General features: G+C 47.4%; 7 protein-coding genes across 7 annotated transcripts; 3 read left to right on the top strand and 4 right to left on the bottom strand.

The window, feature by feature from the left end:
* Window positions 1-31: 31 nt before the first annotated feature.
* F4807DRAFT_190642 (uncharacterized protein) lies at window positions 32-3,427 on the bottom strand. Its single transcript, XM_047993685.1, has 2 exons — window positions 2,142-3,427; window positions 32-1,971 (listed from the first exon to the last, which is right to left on the bottom strand). The coding sequence occupies exons 1-2, from the start codon at window positions 3,175-3,177 to the stop codon at window positions 341-343; spliced, it is 2,667 nt and encodes an 888-aa protein (XP_047851717.1). The 5' UTR covers window positions 3,178-3,427; the 3' UTR covers window positions 32-340.
* Window positions 3,428-4,121: 694 nt separating this feature from the next.
* F4807DRAFT_436062 (P-loop containing nucleoside triphosphate hydrolase protein) lies at window positions 4,122-5,939 on the top strand. Its single transcript, XM_047998931.1, has 2 exons — window positions 4,122-5,033; window positions 5,086-5,939. The coding sequence occupies exons 1-2, from the start codon at window positions 4,827-4,829 to the stop codon at window positions 5,722-5,724; spliced, it is 846 nt and encodes a 281-aa protein (XP_047851716.1). The 5' UTR covers window positions 4,122-4,826; the 3' UTR covers window positions 5,725-5,939.
* A 16-nt stretch (window positions 5,940-5,955) lies between these two features.
* Window positions 5,956-8,169, bottom strand: F4807DRAFT_190439 (isocitrate lyase). The gene is made up of 3 exons (XM_047993683.1): window positions 7,619-8,169; window positions 6,640-7,538; window positions 5,956-6,545 (listed from the first exon to the last, which is right to left on the bottom strand). Exons 1-3 carry the CDS (start codon window positions 8,003-8,005, stop codon window positions 6,188-6,190), a joined length of 1,644 nt encoding a protein of 547 aa, XP_047851715.1. The 5' UTR covers window positions 8,006-8,169; the 3' UTR covers window positions 5,956-6,187.
* A 1,557-nt stretch (window positions 8,170-9,726) lies between these two features.
* F4807DRAFT_190504 (trehalase) lies at window positions 9,727-12,336 on the bottom strand. Its single transcript, XM_047993684.1, has 2 exons — window positions 10,354-12,336; window positions 9,727-10,302 (listed from the first exon to the last, which is right to left on the bottom strand). Exons 1-2 carry the CDS (start codon window positions 12,090-12,092, stop codon window positions 10,155-10,157), a joined length of 1,887 nt encoding a protein of 628 aa, XP_047851714.1. The 5' UTR covers window positions 12,093-12,336; the 3' UTR covers window positions 9,727-10,154.
* Window positions 12,337-19,130: 6,794 nt separating this feature from the next.
* On the top strand, window positions 19,131-22,062 carry F4807DRAFT_453009 (glycosyl transferase family group 2-domain-containing protein; the record flags this gene model as incomplete). Its single annotated transcript, XM_048000403.1, has 4 exons — window positions 19,131-19,574; window positions 19,629-20,914; window positions 20,975-21,621; window positions 21,704-22,062. 4 exons carry the CDS (start codon window positions 19,131-19,133, stop codon window positions 22,060-22,062), a joined length of 2,736 nt encoding a protein of 911 aa, XP_047851713.1.
* A 1,312-nt stretch (window positions 22,063-23,374) lies between these two features.
* F4807DRAFT_436014 (uncharacterized protein) lies at window positions 23,375-25,735 on the top strand. Its single transcript, XM_047998930.1, has 4 exons — window positions 23,375-24,026; window positions 24,143-24,440; window positions 24,523-24,755; window positions 24,834-25,735. Exons 1-4 carry the CDS (start codon window positions 23,797-23,799, stop codon window positions 25,405-25,407), a joined length of 1,335 nt encoding a protein of 444 aa, XP_047851712.1. The 5' UTR covers window positions 23,375-23,796; the 3' UTR covers window positions 25,408-25,735.
* A 493-nt stretch (window positions 25,736-26,228) lies between these two features.
* On the bottom strand, window positions 26,229-27,281 carry F4807DRAFT_190210 (mitochondrial ribosomal protein subunit L20-domain-containing protein). Its single transcript, XM_047993680.1, has one exon. The coding sequence runs from the start codon at window positions 27,082-27,084 to the stop codon at window positions 26,401-26,403; it is 684 nt and encodes a 227-aa protein (XP_047851711.1). The 5' UTR covers window positions 27,085-27,281; the 3' UTR covers window positions 26,229-26,400.
* Between the last annotated feature and the right edge of the window lie 462 nt (window positions 27,282-27,743).

The following is a 27,743-nucleotide window of genomic DNA, read 5'->3' as shown; positions in this document are numbered from 1 at the left end:
TGGCCGAATTCATTTGACCGAATCTCGCTAATAAATGCCTAAGTAATCAGGGGTATGTAGTGAAAAGATGAGTTTTAGGCAGTCAGGAACCAAAGCATCTTTTCAAGAGCCCAAATGAACATGCACAGAATCAAAACAAATCATCATGAATGTTTAGCTATATTTTTTGTAATGCTTTCGAAATGCTGAGTGTTAGCAGATACCTAGTCCTTTAGGTCATTAAGGATTACATCTGTACACGATGCATCAGTTGCCATGTACATCACCACTGCCACCAGCAAATCCTAAAGGGGTAAAAAGGGCCACATAAAACCCCCAGTTACACCCATCCGCAAGCCCATCAGAAGAGCTGCCACTCAGTAAGCCACGGCTTATTGCCCTGGGCATAATTAACACCGTGCTTATAACTGCCCGTCAGCTCCTCCTGCTCGATGCCCAGGTGCGGCATATCATCGCGTCCATCAAACCAACCCAGCCCATACGTCTTCCCCAGCCCCTCAAGCCTCTCCAGCATCTGCGCGTTATCGAGCTTGGCCGTGCCGACGAAATCGTACAGCATCTTGCTCTGGTGCATGAACGCCAGCACGGAACTTATCGTGTTCGGCTGCCGGGGGAGGAACGGGTGTCTTCTGCGGATAAAAACCGTAGTCGCGACCACGATCAGGTAGGTTAAGATGACTACGGTCAGGGCCAGGATCACGGAGAACGAAAGCACGGTCTCAGATCCCGAGCCAAGCCCCTTCTGCAAGAACTTATCGTTGCCAGGGTCCGCTTGGCTCAGGATGGACAGGAAATCCTTGCCTTCGACGGTGGCCAGGCTCGTTGCGAAGATGGTCAGCGCCTCGACGAGGATCGTGCCGAAGCCGACAACGAACACGGTCCAGTGGCGGTTGAACAGCGCGTGTGCGGCCACGACTGCGAACGGCATTGCCGTGTAATCTAGTGTCAGAGTCTTTGCGGGTGCATGTCGCTTGGAGAGGATATAATACGGCTCCATCATGCGGATAGCCGTCTCGAGGCTGCCCCAGGTGAGCTTGATGCACACGGCGAGCATAGTCACGACCCAAGGTGCTTTGGTGGTAAGCGCGCTTGCTGGTGTGAAGAGAAATACCGGGATGAAGCCTAGGAACAGCAGGACGAACACGATAAACGGGATGCAGCCCTCCGCGCGTAGCATTAACGGGTGTGGGTTCTCCGGTAGATCTGTCTCCTTGTATTTTTCGGCTCCGATACTACTAGACGTCGCGGACGGCTGAGAATCCTCGGGAACGAGGGACGAGTTGCGAAGGGCGTAACGTCGGTTCTTCAACCGGCGGTGGATTTCTTTGGGTGGTGCCACGTCCATATCTTTGAAATCCATCATGATATGACTTGCGACGGCCATAGACGCCAGTCCGGCGATTCCCATTACATCTGACGACAGACCCGAGCGTCGCGTATTAAGCTGGTAGAAGAGAACACAGCCTAACACGGCAATGACGAAGAATGTCATGGTCAAGATGCGCGATAAAACCGGGTTGATGCTAATAGCTTTCTCAGTAATGCCATTATCGAGCACGACTTCCGACACGACCAGGGCAGCAGAGCCGAGCGTAGGGACTAGGGAGACGGCGAGGATGGTGGCGATAGAGGATACGGCTACAGCGTAGTGTTTACGCTGCAGAGCTAAGAAAGGCCTCCCAAAATTGAAAAGGGTGATGTAATTGACGTTAATCGACTCCGCCGCCAGCGCTCCTCCTTCCTTCGAGAGTTGATAGTAAGCTTCAAGTCGCTTTACTTCGAAATCGGTGTTCTGCCATAACACGCCGAAAGTGACGGTGATGATCGTGGGCACGAATTTGATAATAAAGTAATAACCGGCTCCTAAATCTGTAGCTCGTTGGAACTCGACCAGAGGTTCCTGGAGTGATCTCTGATAAAGAATCTCCTGGGCAATGGCAAGTCCGATGGATAGGAGAATTAACCACGTCACTGTAATCCCGATAGTTAGCACCGGTAGCTCAACAAAGTCTCATATCAGTACGACCGCCTTGTAAGGCAAGACATGTCTCATAAATCGGTACAGCTCGACCATGTTTGTGAGAGCCACCCCATCGATCAACTCCGGAAAAGGGAACACAAAACTCGGAAAATAAACTCACAGTACGGCCACCTCATGGAAAACGGCTTCCAATTGGGCTGCGGGTAGAAAACCTCCGTCTTCCTCTCCCGCCTCGGGAGCACCGAATTACGTATGTGATCGCGGTCGTGATCCAAGCGCGCCGAACTTGGGCCAACCATCGTGCTGATGTCCACATCGGCCATCTCCTCCTCCCTTTCCTCATCCATCACGACTTCGATCACCTCGCCTCTGCGATTTGCCTCGCTCTGTCCCAACACCTTCAAGTTGGCGTGCAGATCCGCGCACGCTGGCGATCTGCGCATAGAGAAAGTGCGCGTGAAGCTACGCTTCAGCGGCGAGCTTGCCACGAGCTGGGCCCCGTCGATCCTAGCCTTAGGGGTTTCCAAACCTGAGCCAAGCCCGCCGGTGAGTTGACCGCTGGCTTCTTGCGCGGCCTGTAGTGACGTGAAGAATTCCTGGTTCTCCGCGCACATCGGGCCCTCGAAGGACGTTATGTCGACGGCGGGTGATGCCGGCTCGTTACCAGAGATGGACGCGGATGGACCATGAATATGGCTTTGGCTATGGCTAGCATTAGAGCGTTCAGGTCGCGCAGCGTGGTTGAGTAGTGACATGTCGATACTGTCGTCTTCATAGATGGTGTCCCTGTCTCTGGCCCTTGCACGAAAGCTCTTGAAACGATAAGCGTAATTCGAGTCAGAACGGCCAGACGACGAAATGGGCTGGTACCGGCCCCCGCCCGATCCGACGAAAGGGACGGACCACGAGGATCCTAGGTCGTATGCGCTACTATCGTCAGCGGTAGCGTCGTCCGCGGCGGCGTTTGGGCGGGCTGATTCGTACGACGACTGAAGTGATACGAGGGACTCGCGACCCCTGAGGCCGGCGGGCGACGCAGCGCCGTCGTACAGACCGTCTGACAGGTCGGAGACTTTGTGATTCAGATAGTGGTGCCGTTGTGCAAGTTGCCGTCCAGATCGGGGTGGCTGTGGCGGTGCGGCGGTAGACGTGGACGCATACTGGAAAGCGCTGAAGTGGGTATTGTTGTAAGCCATCGTCAGCGCATCCTGGCGCAGGTGAAATACTTGAGTATCAAGTATTTAGCTTACACCACGTTCGATTGATGAAACAAGGGACCAAGTTATGAATTCTTGTGTACCCCGCTAACGCTTTCAATTGTCCAGATCTGTAATTATCCACACTGGGCTAGTAACCGCAGGTCGTGAGAGGGCTCATGCTGTTGTGAGACGGTTAGTCGCACTCGCTGATGCCCGAAGAAGAACGTTGGAGCACTGCGAGTGCAGCAGGCCGAGTGAGCTGATTTTCTCGTGATGTCGAAGATTGATATTATTTACCGTCAGAAATAATATTGGTAAGCTTTAGTTTGAGGTCGTTCCCGAGTTGAACGCGTAGGGAAGACGAAGTTAGACCGAGACGGAATAGGAATAGGAAAAACCTAGCCTCTACCTTGGTGAGGTAGGTGTGCATAAGTAGGAAAGAACTAATAGGTTAAGCAGATTAGGCAGACTAGGTAGATTATGTATTACGGAGATAGTCACCAAACCGTTTCCGTATGAGTCCAGAGGGTTGAATATTGCACGAGGAACGGACACGACAGGTGGATGACAAACATTAGGTAGGATGTATATATGTAGATAGAATGAAATAAAGCAGGCATGTCCACCGACACGCGGGAACCTTCGAAAGGTCTCATTTCACTGACTCACTATTAACCGCAGAAAGTATTTCAGCCCGCCAACAATTAAACTAATAGGGAAGCAGGCTTGACGATGGTGCCGACACCATCTTCAGCTGTGGATTAAGCGCGGCGCAAGCGGTTTACCGAGAAGTTAAGAAGGGATTCGGGGCGCAATTTTTAATGGAGCCCTGAAGATATGGGCACTCGTAGCCGCATTAGTAGCGTAACAGCCGAACCTCAGCGACAAAGATTGGTCAGTTAGGGAAGCAGCTGCTGGGCATGACAGGGGTTTGAATGCCCAGGATCGATTGTGTGGCTTCCATGCTTCACCCGCCCACCTAGCTGAAGGAAGGCACGCCTGACCACGACGATCACGGCCACGACCTTTTAAGTTCCTTTCGGATCAAACATACCGAATCTTACTTAACCATCAATCATCTATCAACTTCCATCAACCCGGTTATCGTCGATATCCTCATTAGATGGATCTCTTCTTGAGAAGCCGTGTCACTTCGGACTTTGATATCAATATATTATTATTTGAGATACGTGTACCGATCGATAGGCGGGTAATGCATCATGGAATGCGCTTCGGGAACCAGCCTCGATCAGATTGGCCTGCTATCGCCCGATAATAAGAAATAATGCTCACGACAAGCCTCATCGAACATATATCGATACATGATCATGCGTCTGTACCGACAAAATATTCTCATTTCTCCTTTCTATGACCATATCCACCCGATCACTTGCGACTGTCCTGTCGCACAGAGGACAAATTCTGTAACATTCGACAGAATTTGACGGGCATATTGGAAGGTTACAGGATCTGTCCATTTTCGTAATTGTGCTATGCTCTTCCGCCATGCTGTAACTCGTGAGCACCTCTTGCCATATAACTTGGATCTTTCCTTCTTTCTATCCAACTACGACGTAGTCTGGTAAACTTCGTCTCGTTGGTGCTTTTGTTGCTTTCGTTACCACCCTTAAGTCTGCGTAGTCATAATGGACGACTTGATGGTTTTGACCGAGGAGGAGGTTCGATATTTCCTTGCCCTACTCTCATGGGAACCTAGTGGCGAAGACGATGAAGACGAGGATGAGGATGACGATATTCAAGAGAAATCCCGTATGCCAGTAGTGCCTGCGGGACAATTCATGTTCCTAGTCCTAGGGGCTAAAGGGTGTGGGAAAACATCAATACTAGAGAGGGTAACCACTACACTCAAAGGGATACGCATTCTATACATCTAACATAAAATAGTTCTGCCACGGCTCATCCGCTAAAGAAGTTGAAGATGACGAGTCACTCGATTCTGACGAACAAGAACGAGCATATCGCCACAGCATGAAGATCGAGGACCAGACATACATCTTCAACGCCCTAGAACTGCCCTCTCAGCACCTATCCAACGAAGAGCGGCTTAAGCAAGCCGTCAGGATCACAGAAGCTGCGGTCATAGTCTACGACGTTAGATCGAGAGCATCCTTCGGCCTGGCCTCGGAAATTCACAACCGTGTTAACAATTTGGTTGGTGGTGAGCGCATGTACGGCCTCGTCCTCTTAGCCAGCAATTCTGACTGCGAGGATGAAGAAAGGGAGGTCTCCTGGGCTGAGGGAAATAAACTGGCAAGGAGTTTCAATATTCAGTGTACGTTCGCCGAGACGTCCGCGAAGACGGGCGAGAACATCGACGAAATGTTTACCCAGCTGGGAAAGGAGGCGCTGAAACTCAGATGGCTCAACCGCCAACGGAGAGAGCAGATCGAACAGATATCGATTGATACGCATCAGTGCTCCATCGAACTTTCTCCGTTGAAACGTGTCGCTAGGTGGAGGTCATGGGCTCGACCTTGGTTCCAACGAAGGGCGGCAGAGAGGAAGACGTCTGCGCCGTATTGATTGTCGGATACACACTCATTTTTTCCATGATTTAAACCGTTTAAGTAAAGTTTTCAAGTAAGGTTCTTACATCCGTCTCACCGGAAGTAGGATGACATAAGATGGAGATATCTATCATTTATAACCGGAATATGCGTCTACTTAGGCTAATAGCACCGAAATCTCACGCTCCAAGCTGAGCTACTTTACATTCAAAACTATACCAAAGCGATAGGCGATTCAAGTTCATAATTCCATAACATTGTAACTATCGTCATATCCATCGATGTCTAGAACTAATATGTAGATAGACATGATAATTTACCGGCCGTAATACACCAGACCCTAAATGTAGGTATGTATATATGTGTGTAAGTAATTTTCCTTCAGGCGTAGAGCCTTTCTCTATAAATTCATCCCCTCCCCTCCGTCCCATCCTGTCTTTCCAATCTCCCCTCCCATCCAAAGATCATCAACCGACTAACTAATGAAACTGATCCTCCGTGACGCCCTTGCCCATGGCGGCGGTGCTGCTCACGCCGCCGGTGACCATCTTCTGCAGCTCGTCGACGTAGGTGGCGCCGCTCCACTTCTGGTGCTTGACGACGTCGACGCCGCCCTCGATCTCGGGCTCCTGGACGAGCTCGCCGTACGCGCGCATGCCGTTCTCGGCGTACGCCCGCGCGAACCGGTCGCTGATCAGCGCCGTCGTGTGCAGGCCCGCCAGCGTGATGAACTGCCAGCAGTACCCCAGCGTCGCCAGCCGCCGGATGTACGTCTCCTGCTCGTCGCGCGGCATCGCCGTCTTCCAGTTGAACGAGGGCGAGAGGTTGTACGCCAGTCTGTGTGGTTTGATGTTAGTCGGGTGCTCTACTAGTATTTTGGTATAATGGGTGTATTGGGTTGGAAAAAAAGGAATTGAGAGGGAAAACGTACTTCTGCTCAGGCCAGACGGCGTGCACACCCTTCGCAAACTCCTCCGCCTGCTTGTAATCCGGAAGCTTGCTCTCCATCCAAATTGCGTCGCAGTAGGGAGCATACGCGATCGCCCTATTAATCGCACAATCGCAGCCGCCCTTCAACCTATAATACCCCTCCCTCGTCCTCGGCGCGTCCCAATCGAAGTAGATATCCGCGCCGGTGATCCCGTGCGCGACGGCGCGCGCCTCGGCGAGGCTCTTCCCCTTAGCCCGGGATAGGTACTGCGCCGCGAGCTCCTTCTTATTCTGCAGCGCCGGCGAGGCGTGGATCGCGTCGACGACGGCCTCGTCGAAGCGGCGCAGGTTCGCCTGCTTCAGCCACGCGTCCTCGATAGCTTGTAATTGCTCGCCCGTCTTGCCCGACCGCTCCGCCGCGATCATCAGGTCGTTCAGCGGCTGCAGCTGCGGGTTCGTGCTGCCGAGGATAAAAGCGTGGTCGCGCGGGTCGATGGTCGTCGTGATCAGCGTCGCGGCCTCGGCGTCGGTGCGCGCGACCGCCAACAAATCCGTGCCCATGATGTCGGCCTGCGCCCGGATCGCCACCAGCCGGTTGATGTGCTCCGAGATGGGCACCAGCACCTTGCCGGCCATGTGCCCGCACTTCTTGGTCCCGGGCGCTTGGTCCTCGATGTGGATGCCCGCGGCGCCGTGCTCGATGAACAGCTTCGTCAGCTTCATGACCGCCGTGAGGCCGCCGTGCCCCGTGTCCGCGTCCGCGATGATGGGCCGCAGATAGTCGATGTTGGCGAGCTTGGCGCGCTCGGCCTTGGGCGCGCTGAGACGTTCCTGCCGCTGCTTGCGGTCGTGGAAGAGCTGCGCCATGAAGAGGTGCTTGACTTTGTTCGGGACGGTGGTCTTTTTGTCGTTAGTTGAGTGTCCGCTTAGGTACATTACCTATATACACAGCGAGGGTAAGCAACAGAGGTCAGGCTCACATATGGGTAGTCTGCTAGATCTGGACCGGGCTCGTCGGACGATGAGGCAGTCGACGACGATTGCCAACCGGAGACGTAGACGGTATCTAGATACTTGGCCATCTGCGTGAGCATGGTCGGCTCCAAGCAGCCGTACGTGTAGCTGGCATCGCGGTTCTGGAAGCGGCCCTCGAGGATTTTCCACAGCTTCTTCGACTGCGCGTTGCTCGGGTAGTCAATCTTTAGGTTGCCTCTCTTCGAGACGATCTGCTCGGCGGTGAACGGCCGTCTTGTGTATCTCCATCTGGGATCGCTCCACCATTGCTTGACGGCCTCGACCTCCTTCAAGAACAGCTCGTCTTCGACATCCGGGTCGATGGCCTGGTTGATCATGTTGTTGGACGCCATACTGGGCAATATGGGTTAAGAAGAATGGGGGACCAGTGATGATGTATGATGTCAGGTCTTCTCGAGATATGAGATATAGACCGTGAGTGTGGAGATTTTAGAATGGATGTCTTTGTCTGGTCTCTAGATCCGAGGTCGACGACACGATGAGTATATGGATGTGTATACTTGCACCTAGTTACCTTAGCTTACGCGGGGAAGAGAGGTCTAATATGAAGGAACGGGATTAAGTATGAGTCAAGAGCCAATTTACATGTGGATCTTTTATCAACAAAGAAGATTCCGAGCTACGAATGCAGGGAGACGGGTGAGAGAGAGATGACGGCGTATGTATATGTATATACATAAGCTGACACGAAAAAGCCAATCAACCCATCTGATCTACAAAATGCAATGGATCTCAGTCGGCTCAGAATACTTACCCTCGCAACCTGCCACAGGCCCAGGGGCTCGGCAGCGATCGGTCAAGCGGCTATTGAGCATTCCATCATATCTTGCCATCGATAGTATGACTGGTTCTGTAGCTTCCCCGTCGGCCACGGTACCGGCGCGCTTACTCATTGGTCGTTGGGTCAGACCCCTTCTCTCTTCTCTCTCCCTCTCTGCGCTCTTCAGCGGCGCGCCTCGGAACTAAGGAGTAGCACATGGGGTTATCAAGCCGCAGAGTTACCCTTCTCAGCAGCTTCTGACGTCGAAACGATGCGGCTTCTCGGCTCAAGGGGAGCTGGGAGGGCCTAGATGGGGGTAAGTGTGGTGCGTCTGGTTTGCCGTAATTGGCCGAGTTGCCGAGTTAGAGCCCAGAAGGAGAAGAAAGAAAAGCTACGGTAAGTTACGAAGGGGAACCCACTTGTGTTTAGTGGTCCCACCCCCTGGTCCCCCGCAATTGGAGGCGTCGGGGTTGTACTACGTGACTAACCGTATAAGAGGGTAGCAAGAACCGGCAGCCGGGATTAAGGATTTGGAGAAGGCTTCCTTTTGGCACTTGATAATGACGTTTTATAGAGTTGCTCTCTTCTATTTAAGAGTGCGCAGTTCGTACATATTCCAGTGAATCGACGAATACTTGTCATAGAAAATTAATTCGACTTAACAAAATACATTGAACTCGGTAATCGTTACAAAACAAAGCAATCTGTACTACCAAGCGAGCTAGTCCCTAGCCGGACATTTTAGTACCATGTATTCTGGGGTAGAGCAGCATATCTGGAGCTTGACATGTGAAGATCAAATGTATGAATCAGTCCACCCTGCCCAAGTGATCCAATAGAAAGGGACTAAAATGCATCGATAGTAAAAGCCATCGCAACAAAGGACCTCTTCCATAGACATTGTATGTATATCTTAAGCTTGTACTTGTTATGAAGCTGTGTAAAAGGAACGGAACCTTCCCCGTTCGCACCCGAATAAAATGCCTTGGTTCCCGGGCCTCGGCTTGCGGGAGTTTGGACGAGATATGCATTCAACGATAAATACTCGACATGCGTTGACTTCGAACTATTGAAACGTGCTAACGCAATTATACGTGAACAAGGATAGCTCATATTGGCGAATGATGGCCTACAAACGCCGGTCACTGTATAGCTGTTACCCGATTAGGTAATCTCATATATTGTGTTACCTTCGCCCTTGTTCAGCTTTTCCTCGATGGCATCTATTGAGCGTATACTGTCCGAGCACTTCAAGTATCAAGAACAAAGCTTTACATCAAACATACCTATTTAATTATCCTATTTGATATGAATAGGGTTTTAGGTTGGTAGAAGTGAGTATCGTTACCATTTCATTAATCGTCAATCTCGTCACTTGAAACCTCATCTTCAACATATCCTCAAACCCCAAGCTAGGTAGAGACTAGACAATACTTATTCATCGTCCTACACACTACGATACTACCTACATCAGATGCAGTGCACACGGATACGACTTATTCTTCCCTGCCATCTCCATCTATCATCTTCCGTCCCCAGCCCAGCCATCAGCCTTAATAATAACCATGCATAGAAAAAAATGATGATTCGTCAGGTGGTTAGGAGCATACAAAAAAAGCAATGCTTGTCCACAGTAACTGGTAGGGAATTTTAAGCGAGCGGTATCTGTCATCCCCGTTCGCAAAACATCAGTTTGGCCTTAGTTTATTTCTAAGGTGAATTCAGGCCAGCTCCTGTAAGAGCTTCTCCTCTTTCAGCTGCTGGGCCCTTTCGTACGTCTCGTACGGCGTTAGGGTCCCTAGTGCCCTCTTCATCTCAGTGTTGATGAACTGGAGGCCGTACACGTAGCTCGCGTTGACCCAACCGAACCTAGAAAGATGTTAGCCATAATTCTCTTCATCTTTTGATCTCAAGACTTACCCTTCCTTAGCAACACCTTTGAAATCCAATCCTTGGTTACCGTACTCCGCATCCACGCGGTGCGGGTCTACAGGCCTTGTAACATCGTACTTTTCCACTACTACACCATTGAAGTCGAAGAATGCCTTGGTCACCATGAACAGCCACTTATATGCCAGCTTCTGCGCCAGGTCCGCGTATCCGTACCTGTACAGCCCTGTCCACGCCAGCATCTGCTGCGGCGCCCATCCGTACGGATAATCCCACTGTCTGTTGGGTCTCTCTAGGCTGACCGCGCCGCGGCTCTCCTCCGTACCTGACAACAGACCTCCGTACGCCTCGAACTTAGGCAACGCGCACTTGACCACCTTAGCCGCGCGCTCCGGATCTGGTACGCCAGCCCACAGTGGCCAGAACGTCGTACAGCTCTCGTACGTGCACTGCTCCTGCTTGACGGTGTCGTAGTCGAAATACATGCCCTTATCATCGTTCCAGCAGTACTTATGGATCGCTGCCCTTCTCCTCTTCCATCTCCGGTCCCAGATCGCTGACGTCTCCACTTGACCGGGAACCATGTCACCGCCGCACCATTCGGCCGGGATCTCTAGTTTATCCCCGAAGACATTGCGGATCGTACGCGCAATGTCCATCTCGTACTTGTAGATCAGCGAGTTCAGGTCAATCGTCGCAAGGTTGGCGCAGACCTTTTCGAGTCTGTACGACGTATCGTGGCCCGACTCTCGCACTGCTCGGTCGTGGAGGAAGTATTCGTCTAATTCCGGTTCGTCAACCTTTCTATAGTTATATGCTCTGACAAATTCTTCGAACGTCATGTTGTATTTCTTGGCGTAGGGTTCGAGGATGTGGACGAAGTGGGAAGCTTCCGTTTCTGGTGGCACGCCTAATCCTTCCGGACGGTACCTTGACAGACCACTCTTCGGATCCAGTCGTGGCTCTGCCGTCCACACGCAGTAATATTCCTTGATCGCGGCGAGGAATGCCGTGCGAAGGAAGTCAATGGCGCCAGGCTCGTGCTGGATTTTCTCGTACACACGAAGAGCCATATCGGTTAAGAAAGGCGGCTGTGATCGCGACAAGTAGTACGATCTAGTTGCGTTGAGGATTTTGCCATAGTGTTTAATGCAGAAGCAAAAGTTTTGGACCATCGACTTGGCGAGGTACGCCTTGTCATTAACTAGTAGCCCAAGAGACTCCATATAGCTATCCCACCCGTACAACTCATTGAACCTCCCTCCGGGAACCACAAACGGAAGCCCGCGCAGGGTTTTCTCTCCAGTCTTCGGGTCTACAACTTCCTCCATATCGACCGCAAGCAGCCCAGGTTTATCATTCATGTCTCGTACTACTTCGGGGGTGATCTTCTCAGGCAGATATAGAACGTCTAGCCGAATTTCTGGTCGGTCACGAGCAACTTTTTGGTAAAACTCGTATTGTTCCGGAGCTCTCCTCGGAATATAGATGCGAGGTCGCGGATCATCCGTCCAGTCTTTGGGATCCTTCGCCGCTATTTCGATGCTCGAGGCGTCGATACGACGAGTCAGGCCGTCCCAGAATTGAGTCTTGATAAGCCTAGATAATCTGCTAACTGGGTTCTCATTTAAGCGGCCTATATCGAGGATGATTCGTTTACGACCAAATTCTTTCGCCATGTATAATTCTTGCAAGAGGTTTGAGAGCATATATGTGCCTCGAATGTCAAATCGGTTATAACCGCCAGACGCAGCAGTTCGGAGAGCCATCACCTAATTAAAACAATTTAGGGACTAATCCACAATGACTAGGTTATGAGGTTCTGAGGGACTAACCTTCGGACCAGCATCCTCGATCGTAATTTGCATGTTTCCATCGGTATCTTCTTGAGCTTGTAGACTCTCCAGGGTACTATCAACATCGACAAGGAATTGGCGTGAGTGCTGCCTGCTCCCCTCATCTGAGTCAGGAGATTTAGTTCCCTTGCCTTCTTCATATTTAGTGAGGGTGTTCCATACCGTGACTACCTCGTCTGTGCGGTTCGTGGAGCGCCATTCGCTCCATCTCTTGGATGATACCATTCTAGATCATCTTAGCCAATGATATACGGATTGTCGTACAAGGTAATACATAGTACAGCATACCTGGGATAGTGTGCGGTTCCGCTTGTTCAACCGATCGCCATGCCGAGCATCGGAGGTATAGTAGGTCTTAGCATCGTCGAACACACCAAAATCGACACTTCCGTCGCGGACTCCGTCTTTTGCATCGCGCCGGTGGCCTTTCGTGACACCCGACGTTAGTAAATCGGCCATGGCGAGTTGGCAAGAGCAATTCGCAGGCGTTTTGAGGGTAAGGAGAATCAAAGAGGAAGCAATACAGTAAAAGCGGTATAGGATAGTTCGATCGAATGTAGCCAAGCTAGTGGGGTATTCCGGAGATTCTATTGCGTCTTTTTGTGATCGAGATGTCCGATGCTCCCTAAATGCGATGTTTTTTCTAACCGAATTACTCCGTGACTAGTAATTTCAACAAAAAGGTAGAAGAGCGCGAGTTGATTATGTCGAATCCGAGGGGTTAAGTAGTGAGACGCGCGGGGGGCGAGGGGATCGTGATTGTCGTGGGAGGGACGAACCTAAGCTAGGGCACTGGTTGGTGACCGCCACGAAGCGACAGGGGATAAAGAAGTAGTAGAGACGAACAGATCAGACCAAGGACCCTGCGTAATCACAAGCGTCTTACAACCAACGGGGATTGAGGGCGAGACTCTATCGTCAATCTGGAAGCCAATCAAAAACAATCAATATTACACACGGGCGGCTTAGTATTTGTGTTGAGTTAGGGGTCGCAAGAAAGAGTATCGGATGATAGGTTGAGAGACAGGTTAGTGAGTTAAAAGATAGAAGAAATTGACAACTTTCTCTAGAGAGGTAGGCACGGGAAGTTATGTAGTAAGTATCTGCTCCAGATTTAGTTCAACGTTGAGCAGGGGTAGATGATGTCAGATGCCTCCAGGTTAGACGGGTTAGAGTAGCAGAGTAGGTGCGGAAACGGGAAGCAACTACCCAAACCTTCACCTAATTGACTTAATTGACCAATCCGCTTTGCACTTGTACGTAAAGCCTAGCACGTGTCCACTCTCGCATGGGGGTCTTCTTCCAATAAAACGAGGGCGGCTTCTCGCTCTCTTGCCTCAAGTTAGCCTCAACAATGAATCCCTTTCTCTCTACGAGCTTTGTTACGACGTTACGTGTAAAAACTCCAGCTCAATTGTAACTCTCGATTCATAGGTAATTATATACCACATCAATTCCGCCAAGTATCAAATCGAAATATCAAGCAAATATACAACTTTAGACCCCTAAGTTTTAATATATTCTATCGATTTCTATTCGACTGTCGAATATCACAACTATCAGGGACCTTTGACTAAGCTCAACAAGAACGAGAACTGCAGGATGACGGCGTAGCCCCGCTCCCACCCTACCTAAGTGAAATACCTAGTATATTAACCCTTTTAGCATCCAATCGAATTCTTGATTGTCCTCCGTTTCGGTAACAATCCCGGGAGCATGTACGATAAGGCGATTCCAATTATGGATACTATGCGATGTGTTTCTATATCACATTCTTGTAGTACGCGATCTCATCTAATAAAGCTCTGCTTGGCCTATTAGTCTTGGCCCTTCTAGAGTCTAGTTGTGGGCTTACGGGACAAGCCTGTCTTAAGAAAGATCTTGCTCCGATCTTTGACGAAACAACGGGGCACGTAACGTCAAAATATGATGTGTATCCCCACCTCTTCAGGTGATTATGAATTCATATTCCCACTGTTATCAAAACGGACCGTTTTCTAAGTTGACATGTGGCAAAAGTTCCCGGTTGTCGTGTATAGACCTTATATTGAGTTGATGGGTATCTCTATAGCGCACCTCTAACATTCTTCATGTGGATTATGCTGACCCAGAGAGTTGGATATTTAGCGTGTCCAAGGGGTCGACTGGTACTAATATAGTAATTAATGCTATAGCATGTCTTTGTTCTGTAACCACGTGCGTGAAAAGTAGTATGCACATTCTATACAAGAGGCAATTTCTATATTTGTCTTCGTTCTGGGGGTTTCGTTTCTATATCCCGAAAAGCCGCACATAGCGGGATGATATCAACAACTCTTTCACCAACTACCTACCTTTCTACACCGGGATATGAAATCTAACACATCCAGTAAATATGCGCCATCAGGTTACCAAGGTAGTACCTGATACTATCATCAATTTTTCTGGGGTCTTCCTTACTTCCATTACTGCTACAAGCGGTTATAGTAGGTATTTGCGGCTTTTATCCCTAAGCTCTTCTTACCCAGGCCTCGGCTTCGATCATACCACAGTCTATACTAGATCCGTCCTACCATCTATGGAGCATGTCGAGAAAGAGAAAGGAGATATACCTAAGGCATCCATGGTGAAGCTTGAACGAGCCCTGACTAAAGTTCATACCCTTATGGATACCATAACTGGATCCGATATTTGCGCTCCGTAAAGTGGGTAGTATATCCACTGTGATAACGAATTAAGGCTCTTATCGGATCATTAGCTGTAGCATCCGATATCTTCGTGGCGCATATTCCAACCCAAAGTCGAAGTTTAACATGGACTCAAATAACAAAACGCAAATGCGATCCGCTTTCCAGGAGTATCCATACCTACTCATCCGCCGAGTCTGGAACTTTCAAGCCTGCCTCATGGCTGGTTCACTTCATGTATCCAGACCCATTAGGAATGCGGGTCTCGAGAGAAGTCGAGCATGTCATCGCCGGCCCGAATCTTAGACGTCGTTCTGCAAGTGGAAAACGATATCCGCCTGTACGAATTCCCTACTTGACGCCATGGCCGACACGCATGTGGCTTCAAGCCGCAAAGCGAGTCTGGTATCGACGAGCTCCCGTAGGCAGTTCGATACGCAATCGGTGTGCTAAGACTTTTAGCCGAAATATTTCGAACAAGCTGTTTAATGTTCCTAAATATTGCACGTTTTAATCAAGACTATACAAGCAGTATACCTCCATCATACAAATAAATGACGATGTGGCTGTTGGGGTAGATGCACGTACCCGACGTTCTTTGCAGCCTCATATTTCCTTGGTGACCTACCAACGTAGCAATGTTGCGTTGTAGATATTCTATATCTATAATGTTTGATGATTGATAGAAGTTGACCCGTAAGAAGCGAATGGCCTTTTACCATGCTACCTAGGTAGGTATCTGAGCGTGTTCCTTGTGTTCCTGGTGAGAGCGATATAAAATAGGGTTAGACTCGGACTCAATATGCTTTATAGGTATACATGGGTAAGCAGGTCTTATTCATCTCGAAAGTTAAAGGGAAATGAAGTCAAACTCATTTAATTTGACTCTATTCTAAGGTTTTTACCAACCCTATCAACTCATCGTTATAGCAGTGAGATTGTAGATCCGGCTTCATCCAGGTGCCGATCTCCGGGCGCTAGAGCCGGTAGTGCTAGAGAGCACTTACCCAGCTACCTCGAGTGAGCTACTAGCGGCCGCCTTGACAGCTTGAATAGCTAGAGGTAGGTGCGCTGGATGGGTTTGGGGTTTTGGATCCATCTATTTGTGGGTCACGCGGGAGCTTACGGAGGACGCTTTCAAAATATTTTGCCATAAGGGGACCCACTTGCAGCTAGCAATAAAATGGGTCACCTGCCAGCCAGCTAGTTAAGGATAAGGTTACATTAAACTTAAAACTCTTAACTTAATTACAACCTTAATTGTTATTTAATATTTAAAATAATTTTTAAATTATAAATTTAATTATTTAATTATTAATTTAATTATTTAATTATTAATTTAATTATTTAATTATTAATTTAATTAATTATTTATTTATTAATTTATTTTTTATTAAAATAAAATATTAAAATAATTATTAAATTAATTTTTTTATTATAAATTAATTTTTTTATTATTTTTTTTATTTTTTTTATTATTTTTATTATTATAAATAAATGAAATATTATTATTAAAATTTTAATAATTATTTTAAAAAATTTAATAATTAATAAAATTAATAAAAAAATAAAAAAATTTTTTAACGTTTTTACTTATATTTATAATTTTATATATATTTATATTATTAAATAAAAATTTAATTTAATTATTAAATTATTTATTATTAAAAATAAATAATTAAAAAATATTTTACGTAACGAAAAATTTATAATTTAAAATAAAAATTTTAAAAAAAAAATCGTAAATAAATTTAATAAAAATAAAATTAATAAGAAAAAAAATTATAAAAAATTAACGAAAAATTTATAACGTAAAAATTATAAAATATTAATAATTATTATTTAAAAAATTTTAAAAAAAATAAAATATAAAAAAATTAAATTTATAAAAAAATTAAAGTTTAATAAACGAATAAAAAAATAAAAGTTAAAATAATATAAAATATATAAATATTAAATTATAAAAAATTAAAAAAATATTATTTAATTTAATAAAATTATAATTATTTTTTATTAATATTAAAAAAATTATTATATATAAAAATTATTTTTTAAAATAATAATAAAAATTTATATATAAAAATAATAAAAAAATTATATAAAATTTATATTTTAAAAATGTTTTATTTATAATATAAAAAATTTTTATTATTATTAAAAATTAAAAATAATTAAAAAAAAAAAAAGTTATAAAAAAAATAATTAAATTAAATATTTAATTTAAATTTTATTTAAAAAATAAATAAAAATTAAAAATAAAAATACGGTAATTAAATTTTCGTAATAAATTTAAATTTAAATTAAAATAAAAATTTAATATTAAAAATAAAATATTTAAACGTAATAATAAAAATAAAATTAATTAATATTATTATTATAAAATAATAATTTTAAATAAATTTATATTTTTTATAAAAAAATATATAAAAAAAAAATTTAATATAATAATATAAAAAAATAATGTTTTTTTTTATATATATTAAATTTAAAATAAAACTTATAATATTTATAAAATATAATAAATATTATAATATTTTAATTTTTTTAATATAAATATAATTAAATTAATTTAATTTTATATAAAAAAAATTATTATTTATAAAAAAGTTTTTTAAAATAAAAAATAAAAAATTAATATATAAATTTTTTATTAAAAAAATATATTATAAAATAAAATTTAAAAATAAATTAAATAAATCCCGGTATATATTAAAAAAATAATTAAATTAAAAAAAAATAAATATAAAAAAAATTAAAACTTATATAAATAATAAATAAAAAAAAATTATTTTATTAATATAATTTATTTTAAATTAAAAAAAATTAAATAAATATAAAAAATATAAATTAATTTTAAAAATAATAAATTAAAATAAAATTTAATAATAATTTTAATAATTATTAAATAATTCGTAATATTTAAAGGATTTACCACATCCTTAACCAGTTAACTAACAGGTAACCCACTTTATTACCAGCTGCAAGTAGGTCCCCTTATGGCAAAATATTTTGAAAGCGTCTTTCGTATCACAGTTTAGTATTTGATATTACCCCGAGTTTGAGGATTGCAACCCTCTCTCACTCATACTTTCACTTCCATCTTACCATCCACAAAGAAGCGGCTGTTTTAGCGAACCACGATTATCCAAAAAGTTTCTCACATTCTTCTAAAAAATGATAGATCGTTTAATGAATCCTGTTGGGTGGTCAGCGTCACATTACCGGCCACCCTGAAATTGGTCAATATTCAGCGCTTCGGCGGAGGGAATCAATTTCCACATCGCTCACTAAATCCCATCCGATGCGTGAAGCAATGGTTGGTCTTCATGCGGCTATGTGCCCGAAGCCTAGGGCATTCTGATTTATCGTTCGAGGTTCGCGGCGTGAAATAGATCCGACATTACGGAGCTAGGATCTCCAGCCCTGTATCAATAGTTCTCAAGCTGACCACTTACCAGAGGAGCCAAGAGCAAACTTCAATGTTGTTTGTCCCCTTAGAGTTGCGCTTGTGGCTGAAGTCATAATTAGTTGGCCTTCCGCATTCAATGTAGTAGAGCTCCTGAATTGCTGACGCAGCTATTACCCCTGTTCGATATCATGCAAGTTGTATTCGCAGTTTATTGCGCGCTCTTTCTCCAATGGCATTGAGTGTGTTGGTAGGCTGGCCGAGAGCCACGAGCCGCCAGAGACTAGCCTCTGCCATCCCTTGCCACTATCACAGTCTGCAGCCATCTCCGTTCCTATTGCTACCCACCGACGCTTACCATCTAGCATAACAACGCACGAAAACCCGTATCAACATGAATACGGTGTTACACATTATCTTTTCCAGCTGGCCAAGTGGGGGTTGCTAAACCGTCGCAGCATAGAATATGGCTTTAGTTCCGTAGTCGAAAGCTTCTCCGTCTTATCGTATTATGCATTTCGTGGCTTCGGGTATGCTCCTCGATTCTTCGACGTGCTCACGGGTATTATTGAACGCTACTTCTAGTCGCTCAGAGGCCCTTCTCAGCTTACCATTTTGTTACGCCATAAGGTTTTATCGATTTTGCGGCTGTAGGTGAAATTCCCCTAGAAAAAAGACCATGGCGTCGTAAAACAAAAGGCTATAGACCTTTCTCGTGCCACTTCTCTCGTTAGATTTGTTGTTCCTTCCAAGTCGGCGAGATCCCATCCTATACAGTTTTCAAGAGGAATATTTCACTCGTTTTTCTTCTTCGTTTCCGCGGAATCCGCCGCAAGCAGGCGTGGTAATCGTTTCTTACTCCCTTCATGATCTTTGAAAATGGGTTTCCTTAAGTCGTACTTCGCTCCCGGCCGTGCCAAGGCAGAGGAAAATCAGGAAAATAAACCAGCAACAGAACTCAACGAGACTGGCCCGAACAGTCCAAAATCTAATGTTCCCTCTTCGATCCCAGGCGCTGTTCTTGACGCAGACGTGACAATACCGAGACGACCGTATTTATCACGATCAGAATCTGTCTCCACGCATTCCATATTTCCTACAGGAGATTTTAGGAATGATAAAGAAAGCATGCTCCATGTCAAAGCAGACGTTGTGTGCAGTTGGTTATATCAACAGCAACTAGAAAGACAATATGCAACTGGCATGCTTCCCGGCGAGGGTGTTGTGCTTAAAAAGGGCAAAAATAACTACACGTGTTGCCCGCCACAACTTCGCGATATACCATACGGTCTGTATGATATGTCGATGGAACTGAACGTCCGGGTCCGTATACGCCTCTTCTATTTCGAAGAGATATTGTGTTGACATATTTTGTAGTGCGCGATGACCATTAACACCAGAGTTATTAACGTTATTCTGGCCTCGAAAAGGAAGACGTACGATTATATTCCACTTTCTGATGGCCTTCGCTTGCAAGTATTACCCAGTATGCGCGAGCTTCCTGGATGCCAGAAACATCACTTTGCTGCATTCATCCAGGACATCCAGATCTTAGTTGTCTGGGACGATGAGCCAAAGAAAGTTCTTGCAAGGGCCGATGCCCTAGAGGCACAGCTGATGAAAATGATCTGGGGCCACGGGGAAGAAGAGGATGAGCAAGAAGAGGAGAGGGATGAGAAAGTTGAAAAGAATCAAGGCGTCGACGTCGAAGTTACAGGAATGGATTTGGAGGCAGCTGCACCCGAACCAGAACAAAGGAAGACCAAACTCAGCAGTCCATGCATCGTAGGCGTAACGTTGGCCCTTTGCATTTGCTGTATGGGTCTCGGCCTTAGGTCTCTAGCTTACGAAGTCGAAACGGATGGTTCGTATGTTCGATTAGCACTCATCGCTGTTATCCCGGTCGAGATGTGGGTGGCCATGTTCTTCTTCCAATCCCTGATTACCAATCTTTTCCAAACATTCGGTCCTATATCTGCCGTCGACAAAAACTCGAGATTCTATTCTGGAAAACCCCCAAGACGACTCAACCGAGAGATCCAATCTTTACCTCATGTCACCATACAGATGCCTGTTTACAAGGAGGGCTTAAGGGGTGTCATCATACCAACCATCCAGTCGCTCAAGCAGTGCATATCGACGTATGAGATGCAAGGCGGTTCAGCTAACATTTTTGTGAATGATGATGGAATGCAGCTGATCCCGGAGGATGAAGCCCAGACCCGACGCGAATTCTACGACGAGCACAACATAGGTTGGGTTTCTCGGCCGAAGCATAATCCAAAGCCAGAAGATGACAGCCGACCCTTTCTCCGGCGTGGAAAGTTCAAGAAGGCATCTAATATGAATTATGCCATGATGGTGAGCAACCGTGTCGAGGATAAGCTGGTTCAAGTTCCTAGAACTCCGCATTGGTCTCAAGCAGAGGAGCAGGTTGCGTACGAGCAGTGCCTTGCCGAAGTCCTACAAGAGGACGAAGGTCGCACCTGGGCCGAGGGCAACATCCGTATCGGTGATTATATCCTCATCATCGACTCAGATACTCGGGTACCACAAGATTGCCTGCTAGATGCCGTCAGTGAAATGGAACAGTCTCCGCAGGTGGCCATCTTGCAATTCAGCTCCGGCGTCATGCGGGTAACGACGTCTTTCTTCGAGGGAGGGTGAGTTTTATGATAACCTTCCAAAACGAATGATTCATATAAATGCTAACTTATTCTTAGTGTTACTTGGTTTACTAACCTCATTTACTCGGCCATCACCTTTGTGGTAGCGAATGGCGATGCATGTCCTTTTGTTGGCCACAACGCCATACTACGATGGTCTGCTATTCAAGATGCCGCTTCATATCAGGACGAGGACGGCTATGAGAAATTCTGGTCTGAATCGCATGTGTCGGAGGATTTCGATATGGCTCTTCGACTCCAGTGTGCTGGCTATGACCTCAGATTCGCGTCTTATACCGGGGAAGGCTTCCAGGAGGGCGTCTCTCTAACGGTGTACGACGAGTTAGCGCGATGGGAAAAATACGCATACGGTTGCAACGAGTTGATGTTTCATCCCCTCAGGTACTGGCTCACCCGCGGTCCCATCACGCCTCTCTTTAGAACATTCTTGTCCTCGAATATCCACCTACCCAAGAAGCTCACCATCTGCACCTATATCGGCACGTACTACGCCATCGGCGCTTGCTGGATCTTGACCCTCATGAACTACTTTTTATCCGGCTGGTTTTTTGGACTATATGACAAGTTCTACATAGATTCGTTTGCCATCTACGTCTCGGTCATCGTCGTCTTCACGGGGTTTGGCAACTTCGCCCTAGCTATCCTGCGGTATCGGCTTAACCAGCAAGGGCTCATCGCAGCTTGTAAGTCTCTTCCAACTTCCATGCTATACCTAAAATCATCGCGGTAAGAAAAGGGACTAACCATTCGTTCACTCACCGCTAGTCTGGAGCAATATCAAATGGGTCCCGTTGATGACTATCTTCCTAGGCGGCCTGTCTCTGCATGTATCGCAGGCCCTCCTTAGTCACTTCTTCAGCATCGACATGACCTGGGGTGCGACGTCTAAGGAGTACGAGGAGGTTAACTTCCTCGAGGAGGTGCCGCGCCTGCTCCGCCGATTCAAGGGCACCTTTCTCTGGTGCGTTGCGATGACGGCTCTGATCGTATGCGGCGCTTTCGCGTTCCCCATCGAGTGGAGAATCAGGCACTTAGCGTCCATATGGCCGCTCGCCTGGATCGTGGGGTGCCACTTCTTACTACCGGTTGCGTTGAACCCTGCGCTCATGGTGTTCGCCTGGTGATTTTTTTACGTGGGGGGTTTTAGACTGCGGTATATAAAGTAGATAGTATGCCTCATAGCATCTAAGGAAAAGGGGGCTACGGTATAGGAATAGTATGTTGAGATTACCTAATTTGGATTTCTAGAAACAGTCTTCAAGTCCTTGCCACGCGGATGATGTGGAACTGGGGTTTGACGGCTATGACTAATTTTATTCCTCGCGAGCTGAAATCAGTAACTGATCCGGGGTTTCCTGCGTTGGCATTGAAGATATGCATACGAATTTTATACATCAAGTAACGCTATGGTACATACTATTTATAATGCCTTCCCGAGATCACATGGAAAGTTACATCTATTATCTATCTACCCTGAATACGTGACACGAATCGAGACGGAGACAAGAGGAAGAGGAAAAGTTGCTAGGGGAGGCATTTAAAGGGTCCCCATAAAAGGCGATCGATCATCATGTCTTAGTCGATCCGGCAGTTTAAGACAACATATAGCTATTCGTCCGGATACTTTTTGTTGTGCCGGCCGGCGGTCTGCAACATATATTAAATTCCATTCGACGGTGTGAAGCTGTGAGCTGCGAACTGAGACCTGCCATGCCGTCGTGGTCTCACGACAGCTCAAGCTGCAGGTCAAGTGAGCATAGTGTTGGGACCCTTAAGCTTAGCTACAGCTTAGCTACATAGAACTAAGGCGTGCCCTTTTCGGGTTTCTAGCGAGGGAGAAGGCCCCTAGCCTAGATTGGGGGGCGGACTGCAGCGTTGCCCCTGATGACTAGAATGGCGTCAAGGTGAATGCATATTTTACGGAGTATAGGATGGTATCGTGTACTTCGTCAGTTTAGGGCTGTTTGAGGAGAGTCCAATTGTCGGGTTACACATGTAGTGCTGTGAACGTCGTGAGATTTCTTGGAATTGGGGTGAACTGGGGTTGAAGGATTGTCTCCCGCTATACCATTTTCTTATAAATCGGTTCTGTTAAAGTCAATGTTCCGTGAAGTCAGGCCATTTACAAGTAAAAGGAAACACCATTTTGAAGAATACATATTATCATTTACCTATAGGTACATTTGACGGATCCATTCTGTTAGGTAACAGAGAAATCATAGCGATACTAGCGCCTCGTAGCGCTGATCCTCACGCAGCTTCTCCTCCAGGGCTGCTTCTCACGCCTGGCCGTAGCGAACTAGCTCGCCCCACTTACCCGCTACAGGCAAGCCGGCAACTCTATTAAAAGAGTCCGGGTACATGTAGGTATGGATCTGATAATGACGATACGAAGCAGGTACGTTCACACAGGCTCATCCACGTAATAATTATCGAGTCACTGACATGATAGGCAAGGTACCGTGACGGTACAGTACATTTGATAGTTACATGGAATATGGTTTATTGCTTGGCGTGTCGTAGAATTTTGGAATATTTGGATGATGCGGTGTCAAATGGCGTCAATTGGTGTCAATCCCATGTCCCATCGTCCAAACATAAATCCATAAACCGCAACGGTTGGGGTTTACCGGCTCGGGAGTTATTCGTTTTGGACAATTCAGGGCGTTTTGAGTCTCCAAATTACAAATTTCCTATTCAATGCCCTTTTTGCCGACATCTTCATATTATCCTCTAATTCCCCTTTAATTATCTTCTCGTAATCCGGCGTCTTCGTGTTCCAACTCTTCTCCTTTTCTTACGCTTATCTCTCTATCTCACCAACCCGTAATCTCGACCTTCCCTCATCCTTATCAAACATGGCACTATTCGTAGACCTCGACGAAGAGGCCGAGCCACCCCAGGCGCATCATTACGGCCTAAAACCTCAGTGGAATGGCGAGAGACCGCAGCAGCAGCTATCGTCGGGAGCTGAAGGGACAGCTCCAGCAAACAATGACGGAGGACAGAGCCAACCGAACATAATAGACCGCGAACCCGAGAACCTCAACGAGCATAATGGGATGGCGGAGGCTCTCGGATGTTATCCGTAGGCAGACGCAACCTCACTTATGGCATTTTCTACTTGCAGATCCTCCCCTTTCGGCTATCAGTACTTCGAGTCTGAGGCCGGAGGGGAGACATGGCTGACTCGACATCCACCAGTATCGTTATGGCGATCGCGTCGTCCATCGATCTAAACACTCTCGACAACTTGTCCCGCACCTGCCGTCAGGTACGCCAGGCCCTCCTGCAGTACCGCAGCGTAGTGCTTGCGCATACACTCCATTGCGTCAACGAAGACGTGCCCATCGACCCCGAAGATACCTTCCGCTATCGTGCCCGAGCAGGAAACTGGTATTATATGGAAGACGGTCGTACCGGTGACTACAGCGGCAAGAGTGGGAGCTGCGCGAGGGACATGGTGGCCGAATGTAGGAGGTGCGGGACTGTCGTCTGTCGGGTAAGTATTCTGGTCACATGGTCAATGCTTAACATACCTACCTGGTACGGTTGGAATACGTCACTGATAGTATGTCCGGTAGAACTGCGCGATCAAACCGCCTGCCCCTGCCGTGCTCCGGGACAGACATCGCCGACTCTGCCTCCCGTGTAGCAAAGCCCCGCTTGGGAGCCTCGTGAAACCGCCATTACGGGCCGACACCACCGTGGACGCGGACGAAATGCGACTAGCGATATGCACCTGCGCCTCGGAAGGGGTCTGGCTTTGCCAACCCTGCGGGAGGAGCATCCGCGGAGACGACCACGGGTACAAGTCGTACGTTCTTTCCCCTCCCTCTCCGTCATGTCACATCACATGATTACCCCTTTCGGCGTCGGAGCTAACCGAAGACAGCATCTGGAAGTGGCGCAACCAATACGGCGAGGTGCTCGGGGGACTCGGCACCGGTATCGGGGAAGGTGACCGGGGGGTGATCTGCGGGCGCGAGGCCGCGTGTTGCGGCTCCAAAGAGCGCGAGCAGGAGACCGACTGCGACGCTGCGGACGCCCGAGAGCAGGACGAGATTAGCAATGGTGGTAGCGGCGGCGGGAGCTTGTCCCCGTGGGCCACGCCGTCCCCCGCTTCCTCCGTCACCGGATCTCCGCCCGGCGAGCGAAGGACCCCGAGCCCGCAGCTCAGGCCCGGATACGCGCGCCACGAGATCGAGGGTATCGGAGGCGTGGTGAAGACTAAGCTTATGCGCATGGTTAGGGTGGGCGCATGCGTCCCCGAATGGGAGGACGAGAAGAATAAGGGTGAGATCCTAGGGAGGGAAGTGAGCGGTAGGAGTAGGAGTTGGTGTGGTTGGTGCTGGAGGGTCATTCCGGGGAAGAAGGACTGGGAGGCCGCGGCTAAGGCTAAGGCCAGGGCCGAGGGCGACGGAAATGAAAAGGAAAAGGGGAAGGCGGCTGAAAAGGATGTGCGATAAGGAGTAACGAACGATGAAAAGCTACGAGGCTATGAGGCTACCCACTCCTATTAGGGGCCGTACCGTCTGGAAAAAAAGGTCTGGTTAAGGCGGGTGGTAGGGCTGGGTTATGACACACTTGACGCATATAGAGTCTACCGAACTGAACTGCATCCCGGGGCATTCGGGCGCGAATGAATAAAATATAGGATATGTAAGTATAGGGTGGGAGCCTAAGCTTAAGCTTCACCTGAGACCTTGCATATACAAATCACTTGGGGGGGGTGGGGGGTTCACATAGGCAACTAATAGAAATGACATATGATCAGGATATAACAAATGATACTAACCAACGCTGACCTACCTAATGTATGTGTAGGTGTGTTTTGATATAGTAGAGATTCTATGAAAATAAAATACTCTTACTAGAAAGGGGGGAGGGAAAGGTGACTCCCGGAATCCCGGAATAACGTGCTCACCACTTTTAAAGCGCCTTTGACTAAGCATTGTGAGATGCGTTGGTTTTGATTTGATGTTGAAGACGCCGTGTTCATCGGTGATGTACACTTTGTATCTTGATGTTTATTTAGTCTTGTATACATATATAATTTGCATCCCTTTCCCTAGGGCTATTGGTTGTGGTGGTTACGTCTCGTTTGATCTATTTTGATCCTGAAGCTCGGTCCACTGCCTCTCGAGATCAAGTCTTATAATATACGAACCATATCCCTCCCTTAGCACCGTAGAGGAGATTCGTCGACTAATATGAGCTCATGTCGGGCGCCCTATCCACTTTTCCTCCTTTCTAGGCTTTAGGTACCGGCCGAATACTAGATGCCGATAGATTGAAGTACCCAGGCACCCAACCAGATAGATAGACGAACGAGCGCATAGACGAGACCAACCAACGCCTACCCTTACCACGACCAAAACCACGACCCCTACTTCCGCTACTTAGACAGAGGCTTAGGTCCAGATCCGGCCATTGATATCGGACTTACGCGAAACCCCCAATCATAAAGCGTCCTTAAGCAAGAGCGCCTTCCTCTTCTTGCGCTCCTCGCGCGCGGCGGTCTTCATGGGGCCCCAGCGGGCCTTGACGGCCTCGAGGCGCTGGCGCTCGCGGTCGTGGTGCTCGGCGCTGGCGCGGCAGCACATCATGACGAACAAGGGCTGGCAGTCGTAGCGCTCGGCCAGCTTCAGCACGCTCCAGCGCTCCGGGTCCCGCGCCCGCAGCATCCGCATCTCGGCCACCTGCTCCTTCGTCACGTTGTACTTGCGCTCCGGCTCGGGGAGCGCGGGCGGTAGGTCCGCGTCGTTTGCCGGTGAGGAGGAGGAGGAGGAGTTAGCGAGGTCTGAGGATGTGCGCAGGAGCTGGGTTAGGTTTGCCCGGCGGCGCGGGTCGCTGCGTGGCAGGAATTTGAAGGGCGTGTGGTAGACGGACGGCTTGGATGCCGGCGGGTTGTAGATTACGTGGGTGCCCTGCGAGGAGTTCAGGAAGGAGGGGTGCGGGGCGATTCGCAGCGCGCGCTTCGTGCGGGCTGTTGTTGATTGCTGCCGGTGTTGTTGGTGGTGGTGGGTTAGGAATCTTGCTGGTGCTGCTATCGTCGCCGCTCGCGTGGCGAGAGTTGTTGAGGCAGAGGATTTGGCGACGCTGCGGAGGAGCGGCTGCAGCTGGGTGAGGGATCGCGTCTCCATCTTGGCTTGCTTTTTTGGCTTGCTTTTGGCGGAGGTGTGGCGGTTGCGAAGATTCGAATATTGATGTATGGAGGAAGACTGACTTGGCAGACCTGATTGAGTCGTATTAAGCGGTTGTCTTCGTCTTCCCTCCGATCCGACCTGGGGACTCGATGTGCCGTCGAATTATTTTCTCGGATCGAATTCGGATTAGGTGATGCCGTGCTATAATTTTTGTCGGAATCTTTTACGGCCCGTAGCGGGTGCGCAGTCGCGTGATTGGTAGGTAATGATTACCTATCTGTGCATTGATTATGTAACGTTCAATGGATGCTAAGGTCCAAGCCCCAACAAGCTCAATGCTAAAAAGTTGTGGGCTCCAGCTTACATAACGTAAGCTATCCACCGTGTTCAATGCAGAAAAAGTCAAAAGGTCTTCAGCTCAAAAATGCAGATGGTCCCGTGCTGCGTGGAAGTACCAAGGTATCGGCCCTACCCCTGACAAGCCATGGAAGAGCTCGACTCCCTCCAATTCATTTTAACCAACCTTTTTCGTCCAATGGAGAAGGAGAAAGAATGCGACCCCTCATGAAGGTGACGTACCTTGGGTCGATTCCGACGAATTCGAGGTTTCATGTGCCAGAGATCGATCCAGCCAGCTCAGCCTACATCACGGGTTA

The sequence above is a fragment of the Annulohypoxylon truncatum genome, assembly GCF_022578515.1.
Source record: "Annulohypoxylon truncatum strain CBS 140777 unplaced genomic scaffold F4807scaffold_29, whole genome shotgun sequence".
Classification (NCBI taxonomy): domain Eukaryota; kingdom Fungi; phylum Ascomycota; class Sordariomycetes; order Xylariales; family Hypoxylaceae; genus Annulohypoxylon; species Annulohypoxylon truncatum.
Note: the sequence above shows the minus strand (reverse complement) of the source record. Positions and strands in the feature narration are given on the sequence as shown.